The following is a 19,220-nucleotide window of genomic DNA, read 5'->3' as shown; positions in this document are numbered from 1 at the left end:
AAGCTAGTCCAACTAAAAATTGTACTTATTATTGTTTGATATCAAATTCGTAGGTCATATATAATTCATTGAAACGTGTTTAGTGGATCAACAACTTACAAATGGAACTGTTTTTTTCAATTAATAACTGTATTTTCTGTTTTAAGTTGTAATTTTTTTATTTATTCATTTTTGCTTTTAAACTTTTAATCGTTACTTTAGATATATAATTCAGATATATAAATAGATACATTAAATTATGTCAGTCTAAAAAAATATGTTCTATGTGATTATTATTTTTTTGGAAAACTTTGGTTTCGAATGTTTCAAGTTTTTAAATAGACAATCAATTTTCATACATTTTGAAATGTAAGTTTTTCAAACGGATATTTAAATATTTGGTCTACGCACTAAACCAAAAATAAATAAATAAATACCATAAATCGTAACTGATACGCAATATTTTAACGAACCATCTCAATTATAAACATTAAACTATACAGCAGGCTAATGATATTTGTATGTAATATAGTTTTAGTATTTTTAGTTTTGGCTCCTTCCACTACCCACATGTTGTACATCGTACATGATAATTACTAGTCTGATGATATCGAAATATTTATTTACTGTTTATATGATTAAAGTGACATTTGTTATGTCATAGGTATTATAGTATTGCATTTTGAATCCCATAAGTTAAGATTTATGGGTAGGCGGGTAGTATTCAAGATACACACACAATGTGTCAAATGACAAATAAATTATTATGAAAATATCGTTCTCATTTATAAAATTAGTATTAACTATACGACCTAGATAAATTTACGTTATTACAAAGATTTAGTTTGATGATTTCTATAAGTTAAAACAAGTATTTTTATTGATTTTACTGGGTATAGTTGATTTAGATGTTATTTAAATAAAATCTATAAATACACTGGTATAGAAAATTAAAATTAAAATTATTATGTACTCATTTTAAAGTTTAAATCCTTGTCTGTTGGGTAATTTTAATGGTTATTGGAACTATAATATATTATATTATAATACGTACCTTCATAATATTTTTGTAAAATGTCTTTTAGCCATTTTATAACAACAATAACAGTGTATCCATGTTACTAATATACAGCAAATAACGTTACTGCAGTGAAATATTTAAAAATGTTGATGTTTCCGTGATGGTTTTATTCGATTTGGTTATCTTTTTCAAGCTCATATATGCACGTAGGTATAATATATTATAACGTTATGTTGCGGTTTTCAAAATTATTATCGACAGCAATACAATACGCGTTATACTACGTATACATATCGCGGGGGTCAACGAAAATTATACGTATATAGAATAGCAAACTCACGATAAATCATACAAGATCGGTCAACGGAACTTCGGGTTGTAGATTGTGCGCGGGGGAGGAAGTCTCAGACCCGTCACTTTACATAACGTGCATAATGAAAAGCGAGACCCGCGTGCAGTTCCTATACGTATATATTATGTATAGGTATATATGTGTATGGGAGCGGGGCGGAGGTTGGGCCGGGAACACGTGTTACCCACTTGGCCGGTTTGTGATTAATGAATTATGCCCGCGGAAGGGGTAGGCGCGCGACAGGAGTTCGGATATCTAACGTAATTAGAGCCGCCGTTGCCGGGGCAGTGACGCCCCCGGGGGAAATATACGCTCCGGTGTACGGTAGGGGAGGGTAGAGGTATCGACCGTAGTCGTCGTCGTCGCCGTCGTCGTCTTCTTCTGATATAATTTGTGCCGAATGCTGTAATAGAAGTTTTACGCGGGAAAGGAATAGGGAAAAAATATACCGAAATTAGAAAATGTCCTTTGGGGAATTTCGTTCGGTTACAAAATGACATATCCTGGAATTATTTGAAACGAGACACATTGGTATTGAATGGTAGCCAGAGATAAAATACTATTAGTTGGTGCGATACCACTTTAATTTCAGCTAGGTCAAAGAAAGAAGGACGGGAAAAAAACAATCGTATATATTTATTTTTCAAAAACCTTTTCGGTATCGATAAACCATTAGGCGTAATTAAATTTCAGTACACGTATCATTATTATTGTATAGTGTTATGCATTTAAAGTGTTGTTGTTATATTGTAATCAAATTAGCCGTGTATTATGCTAGCCAAAAAGTACCGTGATCGATTGTTATTATAATTCGTACTCACTACCGTTATTTGAAATATAAAACCAAAATTCCGTTGTCGCATCAAAAACGTATCGTGCTTGTAGACATGACGAGTAATGCACGCATTGCCAGTCCACACTATCTATTTTCACCGGCGATGAGTTATATAGTGAATAAAAACGAAACATATCGATTTGAATGACCGCAGCGTTTACAAGGTGCGTTAGGCAATTACGAACAGCCATTCGTCGCGTTCGGAGCGGTTCGATTAGGTGGCGGTGAGATCACATAAAATGCTATTCGGTGTGAACGACGTTCGGGCCGTCAAGACAATTAGCTTCCCGAGCGAAGGCTATCGAACGACGGAAAACGAACACGAACGAATGGTCTGAACTCTGAACATGTACTGGCAATACTATCTACCTATATTCGGCGTACGAATATTCTTTCCGTAGCATTTTGTATCTCTGTACCGTTTGTTCGCGACCGTGGCCAAATGTAAACACTGCACCTCTAAAATAAGGTTAAACCACCGACATCGGCCTGTAAAATCAGTGGGTTAAGCGTAACCGAGGATTAAACTATGATTTTAAAACGGACCCTAAGAAATGTATAAAAATATACATTAGTTAGCTAATGGCCAAAGTTGCCGGGATAAAGTTGAAAAAATAGAATAAAATAAAATATACATAGAGGTATAGGGGTAATAAAGTATTATTTACTATTATTTTGACGTCAAATTGGATAAAATGTTGCAAAAAAAAAAACAAATATGGCTATTTCATATTCATTTGTTGAAGGATCAATTGTAAGCAAATAGATTTGTTCGGTTTTATAATTTTTTAACTGTAATAAAATATAGGTAGGTATAAAAAAAGGTTTTTAAAAATAAAAGGTAAATTTTACTATATTATGATTGTTTATTCACTTTGGTAGTAGTTATACGTTATTTCAATTTAATTACAAACAAAATATAATAATAATTTATTGACTTTTCATAATATTAATATCGGTGTAATATGTATAGGCAACAATAGGCTTCTCAATAATGATGAGATTTATTTTAAATACTTTCATGGCATCTGGTACTGTTTATATTCATGTCTTAATATAATAAAATGAAGTCCTCTGTTAGTGTATCTAGCGAGTATTGTGAATTTGTGTTATTTAATATTATAATATAATCTCGAATATAATATACCTGTATGACAATTATATTTTATATTTTGAGGAATACTAAACCATTAACTCTTAAACGGCATGACTTTAATACCTTGTCGGTTGGTATATAATACCTAGGTCAATTTATAGATATGGTGTTCCAATTTTTATTTTAAATTTAATGTATTAAATTTATTAGATAACAATAATATAATCATATACATTGACAAAACACAAATTATTGGCGTACATTTATATTTACATTTACATAACCTTTTTTATATTACAACCTTATTATAAATTACCTGAGTATAGGTACCTATTACAAAAATGTTTATTGTCCATTTGAGTCAGTGCAATAGATTGGTATGCAGCAGTTTTCAAATTAATAAAGTTTTTTTGTTCCATAAAATACTGTTTCAATTTAAGTCTGGGACTAAATGTTTTTGAGTGCATATATTTATATACGTATGCGTTCTGTGGTGCGCAAAATAAGGTCCGGTCCCGGACATTTCAATTTAATAGTCGATAAAGTTTCATCGTTCCTACGCGGCGTTATAGTATCTTCCGTCAGTCGTTGGTAAATTAATATGCGTTTAATTAAATTCGTCTATGTGTTTGACAATGAATGGTGTTACAAAATAATAAATGTCTGTAGCTGCACATAGTCAGGTATATATGCCTACGTTGTACGAGGGAATATAATAATAATAACGACAAACTTGCAGGGATAGATCGATGTACGAAAAGAAAACGAAAAGATCGCGGTAGAAAATACACGCAAACAGATCAACAGTCTATTTATTTTAAATGTTTGTTTTTCCGATGTTTATTACAACACAATAGTCCGTTGCCAGCTATTCATTTTAATTAACCGCATTTCACCGAGTCACTGCACTTTTCGTATACTTTTTTCCCTCTCTTTCGGTTCCATCGCCACGGTGATACGCTTTTATAATTCTATAGCTGCTGAGCGTAATGCGAATTTCTTCCCGGTCCCCCTCGGGAAGTCGTAAAAATATAATATATTTCATCGACGGTTTCTGAACGCGATAATAGCTGCACAATAACTAATAACCCGCGAGGTATACTCCCGTTTATTGTACCTACGCTTAGTCGTCAAGTCTTCGCTGTAGTCGCCAGACATCTATGCTGCTACGCACATTGCACACTGTATTGTAATATTATTATTATTATGCCGTCCCGTATACCGGCGTGTGTTAGGTCACGGTACGGAAGAAAAGGGCGTCCAGAAACTATATATTTATGTACAGCCGGTTTTCAATTAGCATTGTTTTTGAAGAGCTTTGTGCTGCGGAGTACACGGACCACGGTATATCCCACGATACCACAGTTTATATACCTATATATTTTATAATATAATGTATGTATGCTTATTGCTTACCGTCATACGACGGGCATTATAGTCGCGCAAATATATGTATATATAATATAGCGAGAACAACGGCGCGGTTTGCCCATTGTTTGTTTTAAATCGTCGACCTGCGACGACGGCGGCAACAGTGCGGGGTAAAGACTCCGATGTGGGGGGGGGGATTCGGTCTAGGGTCGTGATCCCTTTTGGAAATCGGCGAGCAAATATTTGCCCCCGTGGGAAACCGGACAGATGACGGCGATGATATGTTCGGATCCGTATATATATATATCATTATGAAGCTCGACGGCTGATGTTCGACAGGTCGAGAGTCGGTGTGACTGTTGCATATACAGTGTACACACACGCACACACAAACACACTCACACATATATTATGTATAAACAATAAATACATATCCGCCGCGGGCTGAAACGACCGTCATCATAATCGCGAAATCCTGTCCGACGGTTTTATAACTACCGCGTTGTGATGCAGAAACACATATTATGTTTCGATTACTGTAGTACTGTGTATCATATACTTTTGGACGGTTTCTTCCAAGTGGAAAACGAACAGTTGTATTATATAGACTGATGGTATCCCCCATTCGTGCGTGTAGCGTGCTGCAGGGTTGTTACGGTATATCAATTCATCAGCCGTCGCAAGAACATATACTATACCCGCAGTATCTAGTCTCGTGGTGAACATCACTGCGAAAAGTTTTGTATTTTTATTATAGTGTTTTTAATGTCTAAACACAAACAATAGAACTGTGTTATTTTCCCAAAATCAAAATACACATTACCAACCTTACATACGAATATTTGTTCTACACGTTATCGGGTTTCCGCAGTCATTTCCATGTCCAAAAGTAGGAACAAAAAAAAAAAAAATTATTTCCTGATAATATTTCGATCATTACTGTATAACTGTATAATATAAAATAATATATATGTGTTCGTCGTGTATCGATAGCGGACACTGAGAAGATTCGTTTGTGATGTTCAAAGTGTGAGTCATTGTATTCGATTAATCATTACATTTATGAAAGAGTAAAAACGTTAGTGTTCTTAAACTCTATTGAAACGTCAAAACGCCGCGCCGACCATGCTATATAATATTATACTATAATAATATTATATATTATGATATTGCTCGTACGTGGTCCGTAGGATACTATACAAAGGTGTACCAAAGTATTATTATGTTAATAATCGACGTTCGTTATTTAACAGCGGACTCGGTTTTCCTAGAGACGTCGCGCATCGCCCAAGAGAGATGTCTTCGTCACGCATGGATGACCTCTGCTAGTCGAATTTTCAACGTTCAACATTAATATTATTTTCCTGTTTCAATTTAAAAATTCCCACTCCCAATCATATATTACAATTAAAGGTAGTGACAATTAACTCCTCTTCAACCTCTCATTTTGGAATAGGTATCTCGTTTCTACAAACTTTATAATTTGTCTACTTATTTCTTTATCAACTTCCGGTTAAAATAAAATGAATCCGAAATATAACTAAAACAACAGGACTATAAATATAAATTTTGATTTATATTCTAATTACGATTTACAGCAGTATCATAATAAACGCACTGAATTCACGTTTTATTACGATTTATTTCTTTATCAAAGAGCTGTAGTTATCTCATTTAACTATGTAAATTGTTGATCTATGATCAAACCAAAGTTAATTTAAAATTATAAATCTATACGACTATACATTAAACGATGTATATGTATATGTATAACGCCGCGTTATATATGTGCTCATAGAAACTACTCAAGTTCTTTGAGTTACTTTGGAAAAATCAGTCTTTAAAATCAAAAAAAAACAATGTTTGGTCTCTCCTGCCTTCTCGATAATCATTGTGTATAGTTGTCGCCTATATGCTCAGACGAGTATACATTTCACCCTCTGACTATAATACTCCTCAAATCATTTTATTATAATAATTATAAGTCGTAAGTGTATTATAAATTTCATTTGTGGGAAAAATATTTAAAACAATTAGGTACAATAAAATAAAACACCTGACGCTTCGCACAGTTGACGTATTATATATATTCATCACCCGCTGAGTGCTCGTCTTGGTGTTAGTGTTAATAATAATATGTGCGTTGATATTGTTCACGTTTATTGCGCATTTCTCGTATATTATATATATATATATTTATTTATAATATAACATATGTGTGTGCGAGTGTGTGTGTGTGTGTGTGTGTGCGTATATATATTGTAGGAGGTTTGCCCGCGGGATAACGGTCGCGTGTATAGGTATACTATATATACATAATATATATTAAAGTGTGAGAACGACACGACGATCGGGGTTTTCGGTGACGGGACAAGGAGAAGGGGGTTTGGAGGTTAAGTTTCGTCTGGTATTATTTATAACTCGGCAATATTGATCTCCATCACTCCTCTTGACAGCCCGGTTGGCGGGGGCCCCGGTATAGAAATTAATATCGGCGGTGTCGCCCCCCCAGCCCACCCATTCAACCATCCACACACACAGTCCCAAAACCACCACCTTCGGCGCGCGGGCGTTCTGTCTTTGGTCGGCGGCGTTCGCCCTCTTTTCCGCCGCCGCCGCCGCCGACGCCACGGTCTCTATCCCGGGTCCAATATCGCCTCACCCTGCCACGACGACGACGGCGACGACGGTGGAGGCGCCCGTAGCGGGCATCTCCTGGTGGCTTATGTGTGTTTATAAACGCGTAGTGTTTTGTGTATTATACACACGAACGCATACACAAAGTTGGACCCGAAAAGCTTAAAGTTTAATAGGAATGCGCTTTCGGCCGAGTATTAAAACTGGGTATACATACACCACCATACGTGTGTGCGCAACCCACCCTCTACCGTCGGCCACCCACTCGCCACCCCGCTGCAACCGCCACAGGCTCCCGTGTTTATTAACAGTATATATACTCCCGCCGTCGTACACACATGTATATACATATATAACACTAAATAATATTATTCATCACACACACACACACACACACACAAATACGTACAACGCGTATATGACGATAGCTGGTACCTACCTATATAATATTATGTGTGGTGCAGTATGAGAGTACCTATACACGAGAGTGTATATAATATATATATATATTATATAGTGTACAAGTGTAGAGGAATTTTTTTTTTCCACTACTCGGCTATATGGCACGTGCGAGCGTGTGTGGGTTTTACCACCGTGCGTATGAGTTTTTAATCCTTAGGATTATATATTTTATACATATATATAGGTAGGTACGTGTATCAAGAAAATACGCGCGTATGACCCTCTGCAGTAGTAAACGAGGGGGAGCGGAAAAACCTATGCCGAAAACACATACTCGCGTCTCTCTCTGTATATACATGATAATATATATAATATACTATATAGGTATACTCTAGTTTCGCAGTTCTGTGCGCCGCGTGTGCGGACTCGTAATTCAAAACATAATTAACCTAATACAGCTGAGGAATATTGGGCGTGTGAATTCATACGCACACCGTGTCTCTGTATAATTATATAGCTTGCCAAAGTACAAATACAATAGCTTATAATTTTCAATCAGCTCGTATATAGTTCTACACGCGGTTATTATCACGACTGCGCTCAGGCGAACTGTTTTGATTTGGGGTCCAATGCAGTCCTATACAAAATCCAGTTTCAAATACATGTAAAATAAATAATCAAAACTATAATATAAGAATATAACATTTTTCAAGTACAAAAAAGCTTATTTACCTATAATACCCGTATAGTGTATATGCGTATATATCATATTCATATCATAATATCATGCATATGACATATTATCACTGTATATTGTACGACCTTCCATAAACAAATAAAGCCGCTGAAAAGTGGTACAATACATTTCATATATTATGCTTACAAAAACAAATCCTGCCAGTTAATCCATGCCATAAGGAGCACCATGAAACGGAAACAAACATTGAATCACTTATTCAAAATAAATAAACAAAGAAATACAATTTGTTATTCCATTAGTTTATTTTTCGACTGTCTAGACTTTAAAAGATAATTAAAATTATGTTTGAAAATAGTTTTAAGACCAATCGCATCTAACTTATCATTTTAACTATAGTAATTAAGATAAACAAATAGGATTTTAAATAATATATTAGTGCACGTGACTCAGATTATTATAATTATATAGAATTTGGTTTTATAGCAGTCAGTCCATTATTACTTACCGACAGTTAATTGGTCAAAATATTGTTTAACACATAATATTTTGTAGCCTTTTGAAATAAAAAAACTAAAGATACTGTAATCTGCTAAAAGTGTAAAAATATAAGTAAATGTAATAATTTTAAACTGGAATGAAGAATAGTATTTAAATTATAATTTACCTGCTTGAGTCAAAATATTTAAAACTAGATATTTAAAGATATTGAATGATTTAAGTTTTAAAAATATAAAATCATCTATACATCGCATTGGCAGTCAAAAGTTGAATACTTACTGTTGTTTCTATTAAAACAGACCAATATTGCTCCAGTATAATATGTCAACAAAAACTACAAAAATAACTACTAATATAACTAAGAACTAATATATATTCAATAACACAATATTTTAAGCATATTTATCAACTATACGTTTCCGTTTGCAGGTGAATGTGAGTTTCCTGCCCAATGGTCCGGTCGATGGTTTCAATCTGGCGTGAGCCATTACATCAATATAAATACGACCACCATCATGACCAAAGGAGAGTGCGTGCAAAACGTCAGTGACAAGTTTCTTATCGAAGACAGGTATAACGATGTATTTTGCTATTAACATTGGGTGTGATTGGCACCTGTAACTGTAATGTTGTTTTACTATTATATAAGTAGACATTTAAACACGGTAACAAAGTGCACACCTAGCTTCGGTGCGATGGGGCAACAATGTGAACCGTTGGCACAATTGTAGGCGATCTGAAAGATAGGGATTTATCGATCGTGTGGTTTGTCATTCTGTCCATTACACAGATGTTATCGGCAACCATCGTCATTTAACAACGTTTATTCGCCCGTGTTAATGTACAAAATGCATATAACAGAAGAGAAAACCCATTTTGGAAACGGATTCAGTGAATAGGGCAAAATATATTCGTCCATAAATTAACTAGTTCAAAATAACTATTAACTCGAGAAATATAAATTGTATGTATGCCGATAAAATTATTAAATATACCTACAAATTCTTCATGATATTTGGAGTATATAAATTACTATAATTTAAAAAAATAATTTATGGCATCATAATATATACAATTTATAAACAAATAATATTTTTTTTTTTTGATATTTGACTTGGTTTTTATTAGTTTCGCAAATTGGAGAGTTTTTTTGCTGCACCCTGTAAATACATAAAATATTACACTTTTCTACATCTCTAAAAGCACTAAATTATATTTGTTTTGGTGACTTTGATTAGGTCGTTTAAGTGAATTACCAAAATTATCAAAATTGCACATATATTATAATTAGAGATATGTATTTAATTATCATGTTAATAAGGTTAACCTATACGACAGTATATAATTGTATATATTTAATATATCTATAGCTGCAAATAAACAATTATTTAGAATATAATCTATCTACATTTCGTATTATTTAAAAAAAAAATTCAATATTAAAAATACTGTAAGAATTCATAATACGCTAGAATTTTCTTTGTATTATACGAATACAGCAGAAAGATTGTTGACTTGGATTTTTATATTTTGAGAACCCTGCGTTTATTATGTTTGAGCCAATACAAATGAAAAATACGGAACCCATAATGTTTATCTAAGTTTTGTTGAGAAAAATATGGCTCGAGGGACTCCGGGCCGAGTGGATCCTATTTCCTATATACATCATCAGGTCTCCAAAATTCATCATCTTCCTCTCCGCCTCCTCATCCCCCCCCGACCACTACACCGCCGCCGATAGCCCAGCTGACCGGTATTTCGCTACCGAACCACGTATACGGTATACGTATTATAGGTATATAAGCACACAGATATTCATATTTATGTATATCGGTCTATATTTATATACATATATTATTATATACATTATACACATGTATTACCGTCGGTGCGCTGTTCAGTGGTGGCTAACCCGGCTATTAATCATCATATCGTCCGCATGTTGTTTTACATTATTCAGTGCAGTGTACGCGTATGTGTAATGTGTATATACCTATAAACCTACGTAGGAAAAAATAAAAACCAACGACTCGCACAAATGGAATAAATTACCGGGTGGCCGAGGGAAAACGAGTGACGAGAACAAAAGTGACCCGTGGCGGCGGGTGGGAAACGGGGCAGTGCACATGACAGGTCGAATAAAAGTGGACGGCAAAACTATTGTTTCGAGCTCGTAATGTTGAGTTTTAATATTTATATAAAATATAATACATATTATAATAATACAAACGCCAAGCGTTCTGAATTGCGCTCGATCCGCACCTTTTTGTTTCGGGTGGCGATACCGAACCATGCGCCGTTAACGTGCACCAAACGCGTCATATTTATTACACGTTACCCCCCCCCCCCCCCCGCCGCTTTTAGGACAATATTGTCGTCTCGCCGACCGGTTAATTATTATTATTAGCGTGCCCCTCAGACGTTTCCCCCCTCTTTTATAATATGTATGTACCGCAGCAGTATTCAGGAGTCATATTATATAGTTGTCGCCGTCGTCACTGCACGGTGAAAACCTCTTTTGTGTCGGTCGGGGCTCCCCAACGCTACTCGAATATATTACATTTGGGAATAGAACCTGCGACAAAAGCGTGGTATATAATTTTTTTTCCGCACATTTGTACCTACCACCACTTCGACGAGGGACCCTCAATATAGGCGGAAGTCTTGGTAGTGTTTAATACAGAATATAATGACAAAGGTGACGGTATTTTTTTATTATATTAATTTCCTATACAATTCAAACTCGTGTACGATACGACAGTATATTTGTATACAATATAAAACCCATACTGGGGGCACTTAGAAATATTCAAAATACTGTTTTAACGAGTAAAAATAAAGAAATCGTTGGGAGTCCTATAGGAGTAAAATGAAATGCATGAAAATACCATTACCGTTTGTACATTGTTTTCTCAACCATTACATAATATTAGCATATACAATAGCCTGTTCCGGGTACTTGATTGTGTTTTATTAAATGACGATTTGTTTTGTTTAATAATAATATCATCAGCACAGTTTATAAGGGTGCGTACACAAATTTTGATTTTATATTTGCAAGAACAATTTTCACTGATCCAAATATTAATGTTTAAATAATTTATTATTAGGTACCTATACATGCTATACACTTTTATAAATTGTTTACGTATATATAGGGTATAGAAACTAAAATCGTTGTGGTTTTATTTTTATGAAGACTATAATTCAAACCGACCAAATTACATTACGAATACTGGTGCACTTGACTTTTTGAATCTTCATTTGACAATAGTTTTAAAATACTGTTTTATATTCCACTTGATAAGTTGTTTCTTTGTATAGTTCTACAATATGTAATATTCATCTACATTCAAACAGTTTTAAATTTAACTCGTATTTACATTTAACGCTGACATAATAATTATTTCTTGAATTGATAATTTAAATGTATATTATAAAATTTAATCTCTATATCCTAATCTAAGTAGGTACCTATACTCTCATTAATATCAAAATTATTGTCATCTCATCAAAAACTAATCTTATTTATTTTTTTTTTATGCTTGTAATTTTAATTCAACTAGCTGAATGCATGCTATAAATAATTTAATGCAAATATATAATATATAATATGTATAATATTATAATACATAGTTTTTATTTATTTAGGTCTTTGTGAAATGTGAGTTTATCATTAATTATAACCTGAATCTGAATAAGTATCACAAAGCAATAATCAAAACATTTATCAACATTTTTAATTGGTATTATAAAGAAAATGTATTGGATATAATTAATTACAAAATAATGATTTATTTGCTTGTTTTTTAAATATTATTGCTTCTAATATACATAAAAATTTAAAAAAAAACCTTTGATAAACTATTTAGTTTTATCTTAGCCGTAACTATTAAGTTAAATTTAATAAAATAAAATTTTGTCAACAAAATGTTAATGCCTGTAAAATGTAATTTCTGATGAATAAACATATTAATGATTTACAAATTATCCTCTGATGTAATTCAATCAAACATGATTACATACCTATGCTACACGTTCATATAGTTATAGTCTTAGTAACAATTGAAAACTTTTCTTTTAGTACGTGTAAGAATTTTAAATATATTGGCCAACAAAATAACCTCGGACCTATTTTTGTCATAATAGTCACTTTTCTTATCAAAACGTCACTGAAACGTGCGTATACACGTCCAGCAATGCTTAACCGTGGTACTTGCCTTTTAAAAAATTCGAGTACATTTATTTAAAAGAAACCATTGATTCCTGAGCTTTTCTATACTTTGGTATTCTCATCCGTTTTGTCTTTGCTTATATTATTTCACAAAAGAAAACATCGTAAAATTCCGTAGCAACCTTTTTAGTTCATAGGAACCTGTCTTTGATTCTAGTTTTTTGAGTCCATTTGTATTATTCGTTTTATTTTTAAAGTATACTTATAAAATGGAAGACATGTGTCAAATTGACAATATGTTTCATACTTTACACCAGCTGGTCCCGTCTATTCACAAAAGTATTGTGAATTCAACAATCGTGTCTTTATTGAATTTGAATTGTTATTATGAACCTATAGGTTATTTCTTTCTTTCGTTATCTGATATAGACGACTGGATTCCAAATAAAGTGTACCTAACAACAACAAAAATCACTTTTCTTTTAAATTAATTTATACGAGAATAAAATAAAAGTATGATTTCACCTATATAGTTTAGACCCACGATATTACACTTTTCAGTTTTTAGACAAGTATTGTGTATAATTTTAATTTATTATTAATAGATTTTTTTCAGTTAACTAGGTACTATAGTTGAATGAATAAATTACAACATAAATAAGTTACATTTTTAAACAGTTAATTTTAATCTCAATACGACTATTACCTCGACCTAATACTAAATAATATATTTTAATCTACTGGAGTGGTAGGTATATTATTAAACATTCTTATATGCCTGAAAAAAAAATATTGTGTATTGCGCATTAATATAGTTGATTTTATCATTGCCTCAAACATTTTAATTTCAATATGGCATAATATTTCAACATAAATATATTTTACTTAAATAAGTTTGTGTAAAAACAAAACTGAAAACAATAATCAAATCTGTTATACCCATTATTTTTAAAGAGCTGAAATCAAAAAGTTTTGAGTTTTGACTAGTAAAGGCGTAGAACATATAAAGAAAAATAGCTTACCATTGCTAAAGTAAACCATATGTCGACGGGTGGTATATATCGCGTCAAAAACTTTTTAAAAAAAAACTCCAACGCTATTTCTTTGGCTCTGCATGCACGTGAAACTGACTGTCAGTGGCCGAATGAATTCTGAAGGTTATTAAACCCTCTTTGCCACTCCTCGTAGAGTAATACACCCTTCGACCGAAAAAAAACATGGTAAAGCTTACGCGTGCACAGAAATGCCATTAATGGAAGGTCATTTCTGAGGTGAAAAAAAACTTCAAAGGTTCCTACGTAAGTTCATTTGCACACGGTAGCCAATGTTATTGCGATGTGGGGAAAAAGAGAAGTAGTCGGTAAAATGAGATCCCTTTTCTGGCAGCAAATTGAAATACATATTCGATGTTTCAAATATGACAGTATCTAGTTTGTTTGTTTCTACTTTTTGAGATATGTTATTGACTTAATATAGAGTCACTGAAGAAGAACTTTTACATTTTTAATACATTGGTATAACTAGGTATAAAATCTGAACATCAAAGTTTCATAAACTAAATGTCCGTGTTTTCGGAATTCGTTATTATCTTGACTAGGAAATATTATTAAAACATCTAAATTCCAATGTTGTACTTGAATCATTTTTTTAATCAGATAAATCAACTATGAACTTTGTTTAAAATATTTATTTAAAATTGAATATAGGAATGTATAAGTATTTTAACTTATACATGTAAAGAACTATTATAAATAAAAAAAATATATTATTTTCTCAAATTTACAATAAAAGAGAGATATTAAAAAATATATATTGCTTATCTTATGTTGGAATATAAATAAGCACAAGGGTTTCAAGCATTAAGATTATTTTTAATGTTTCATGAGTAAAATATCAAATAGAATTCATTCATAATTTATAGGTACTGTTTATTCGTTTATTACATACCCTTCTTTCTAGAAACAACTTGATTATATACAGGTTTAAATTACACATTCTTCTGAACTAATTTCAGATAATCTTTTTCTTTATTAAATCTAAGTATTAAAGTTCTCTGACGGATAATATAGAAAGGTTCCAATATGTGAATTATACACCACAAACAAAGTCACTATATCTATATAATCTAGTTTAATTTTTTATTAGTGAAATTATTATAATATAATATTATAATTATATACCTACGAATTACAATTAAAAACAATCAATTCCAAAGTTTAAGGTACCTATTACATTAATTAATTTTTTAATATTTAAGAAGATACTATAGGTCTTATAGGTATTTATAAATATTATTTTCTATGAAATTATTACTTATCAAAAAATGTGTTACTAATATGTTTAAAATTTACAAAGCTGCATTCACACATTTTTAACAATTTAATTACTACCTAGTTGATATTATTTATTACACTTTAACAACATCGAAATGAGATGAAAAAGTTTTAGTTTCTAATTCAAGTACAGGTAATCTCCCGGTTTCATGGCAGGTGAAAATAAATTACGTTGTATACCGGTCGATAGAGTGAGCGTGGATGAATAAACTGATGTTTAAGCCATCTTTCGTCAAAAGAGCTTGCCAAACTTACCACCTCCTTATACTTCCCTTAGTTAATCCAAGAATTCCTTACTCCCTACATAGGAATTTAATATTCGAGCTGATCTGACTTGTATACTACTAAAAACATCACCCGCTCTAATGGTTCAACTCCTTTCCAACCTTAGCGTTTGGAATTTTTCTTTACCTATCTTTTACCTGTACTTTAATGGGTGTATATAGGGTAGGAAGGAGTTATTCCTTTAATCCGGAGTAGCGTAAATTTGTAATCAGTTACGTTGCTCATTATAAATTTACTGGGGCCCGGTTGTCAAGACAACCTTTTATGATAAACTTCCCATTCCTGAGACATTATATTATTATATGCTCAATATTAACATGTTATTTCGGTAATATATATCTTAACATAAATAAGTCCACTTGTTGTATTATTTATGTACATTCTAAGCAGGTTTAACCTGTAGAATAAGTAATATATAAATATATATTTGAGATGAAATTGAAATAATAATTTTTATAATTACTTATATAACCAATAACCATGCAAGTAGTTCAAACAATAATCTTAATTTATATATATATATTATTTATAATAGTTTTTATAAACGAAAGTTGTTTCAAAAATATCTTAAATTTATGTCATATTATAACTACCACCAATATTTATATATTTAAATAAAATAATCCTTTTCTTAAATATATGTATATTGTAAATATGTATCTAAATAGTTAAATGCCTGATTTCTTTTCAATAACTATAAAAAAAATTAAGCTTAATGAAATTCGCTTAAAAATCTTTTAAAGATTTTTTTTTGTACCTACTTTGTTAACAAACGCATATTATTTCCGGCAATTTACTGGCAATTTTTGCAATTCGCCGTGCGTAAAATCGTGAAATCTATTTTTATTAAATTAACAATTAGTGGGGAAAAAAATCTGTACAACCAAAATGTGTAACAGATTTTTTTTATCAATTGTTCCGGAACGCCAGGTCGTTTTTTTCATTATTATTTTGCACGGCTCAAAAAATCGATTGACTGCATAAAAAACAAAATAGGCTTAAAACCCTCCAACCACATCATAGTTAGTGAAACGGCCTTAGTTAAAAGACGCTGAAAAACCATTAGCAATTTGGAAGCTGGTGAAACGCAGTCAAAATATATGTAGGTAACCATAATATTCTACCTTATGAACATTTTAAGAGTAATTAAAAAATGCATGATGACATGCGAGTAACGGAATGAATATGGTATTCAACTGCAGTTTAAATAATATGTTCCCAGTTCCGCAATGAATTAAATGGTTTCACTACAGTAGATCAATTGTTTAAAATATCTCGCTAAAATAATAGATGATCTACTAAAACTCGGTAAAATAATACATTTATTTTTTTAAAAATCATTTGTATTTAAGTAGTTGTATATAATTAAAATGGTTGCTTAATAGTTAATTATCTCCGTTGCGCAGCGTCTCATCTGTCGTGTGACACAGTTTAACGGCCTGAAATATATCGCTTAAAACGATGATTCGTCGTTTACCGATTACATTGTTTATTTATGTACAGTACATTTAAACACAACAATATATGTTCTTATACGAAATGTCAATTATTTATTCTCGAACTGTAAAGTTCGAAAGCAACTGCAGTGATTATCATCTCCAAGTCCCTTTTCGAGAACAATAAAAAGTTTTGAAATGTAGTCGAAACACTTGATGATGCGAGAGATTTTGGACGGATCTGAAGTCGAAGTTCTGCTACTCGTGTTTGTTCGTTGTAGATGTGCTACTGGGCTTCGGCGAAACGCCCACACACAATAACAACACTGTACGTAAGATAATAATAACCTTTGGTTACTTTGGTCTCCGGTAAGGCTTCGTGGACCGGTGTAGACCACTGTCTGAATTACCTACCAACCGATCGTAATATTAATGTCGCGATTTAATATTCATCGCAGTATCCGGTGTCGTATCGTTATACGGAAACTGTGGTGGCGGTGGTGGTGGCGACGACGAGAAAGACGATCACGCGTCTGGCACAAAACCACCGCCACTCCTACCGTAGTATCATATCGTAGTTGCCTGCTGTTTCTATACATGCATAATATAATATATATTGCGTACAGATGTGTGCGTGTATATATAATAACAATAATTCCCCCAGAGTCTGTGCGTGGTGCATTCTATGTGAAATTGTTGTATTCCCGACACGTGGCATGCGGCTAATTAATCCGCCGACGTCCGAAAGGTGCCGATATTCGGTATGCCGTATGGAATATCAAATGAACAGACATTGTGGACGTCGCGCCGTCATAACAACGGTGAAACACGACCGTTGTAGGTCTATCCGGCAGCTAATTCAGTGAGTAAACATGGCTAGCATTCCGATGGCGTGAAACCGTTTCGGGTCCGGTACGGTTCGCGTGATTATAGTGAAGTGGTCAACCGGTAGATGACTACAACGTGTGTGTATATATTAGATAGGTACGTAGATGGACAAAGCACATCAATGGGTTTTTATTTAAAAAAAAAAAAAGTTGATCAATTATATAGAAATATATATATATGGTTTAGCTTCTATATACACGCAATTATTCCTGTTCACTCACAAATAAATATAGGTAGGTACCTATACTTTGAAGTACGAACACATAAGCAAGAATGTTCTTTTTTTCGTTCAAAAAAACTTTGATTGAAAATTATTAGTAATCGTCCACGCAATTTCACCGATTCCCACTCGTGCGTTACAAATTTAATCTAAAATAATCAATGAACGCAATTCAGTTATTTCACTTATATTAAAATAGTTTCTTCTAAACCACATTTTTATAAAATAATATTTCAGAAAATTAATTAGGTAAAAAATATAATATTATATATAAACAACCTATATAGGTATTTAAATTTTAAATAATTGTTGATTCTATTTAATTACGTATACGACATAATTACCTTTTAATTTTCCTTAGGTGTATATACTATACCTAATGAGTTTTGTTCAAAATCAATGCAGCGTAGCCGCGTACGTTATATAAAGAACAACCTTAACTGTTGAATAAAATGGTAATATATAACTGTATATTTGTGGAGAACGATGAGTCTGTGTCTGGTTGAAAAGTGTCCGTTGCATTAAGCTGATTAAACGTTCTTCTTTTTGCGGTGGTTTCACCCTTCCAATTTTAGCTTCTCCGTTATTTTTAATTAATACGTTCCTATTTGTTACTGGATGGCAGCTTCCGACAATTTATATCACTTGGCTAAGTCTATTCCAGCAATACGCGTGCTCTTATTGCTCAGCAGTTATTAGCTTGGACATTTCTTAGTGGCTTTAAACATCAAATCCATTTTGGGAAAGGTAATAATATCGTACATATCCATTTTTCTATTAAATTCGATATAACAACAAAACCGCCGGGGATTATGATAGACAGCGTATGTAGTTTCCTATATACCTACAAAATGTTACCAAAATATTTCTAATAATAACGATGGTATTAGTGGTATTTAGGAATAGACAGGTCTCGAGCTACTATATCGAGAGAGGAGAGCATCTGAACCAGTATCCAACAATAACTCAAGAGTAAGAACCTTGTATGAAACT

At 32.7% G+C, this 19,220-nt stretch overlaps 1 protein-coding gene across 3 annotated transcripts in view; it reads left to right on the top strand.

The window, feature by feature from the left end:
* Positions 1 to 19,220, top strand: part of LOC132943994 (uncharacterized) — a 151,396-nt gene that overhangs the window by 58,555 nt on the left and 73,621 nt on the right. For all 3 annotated transcript variants that reach the window (XM_061013194.1, XM_061013193.1, XM_061013195.1), the window contains exon 3: positions 9,321 to 9,462. In XM_061013194.1, coding sequence (XP_060869177.1) covers positions 9,321 to 9,462 — 142 coding nt within the window. The remainder of the gene's footprint in view (positions 1 to 9,320; positions 9,463 to 19,220) is intronic.

Source organism: Metopolophium dirhodum, chromosome 4 (assembly GCF_019925205.1).
Source record: "Metopolophium dirhodum isolate CAU chromosome 4, ASM1992520v1, whole genome shotgun sequence".
In the NCBI taxonomy this organism is placed as follows: Eukaryota; Metazoa; Arthropoda; class Insecta; order Hemiptera; family Aphididae; genus Metopolophium; species Metopolophium dirhodum.
Note: the sequence above shows the minus strand (reverse complement) of the source record. Positions and strands in the feature narration are given on the sequence as shown.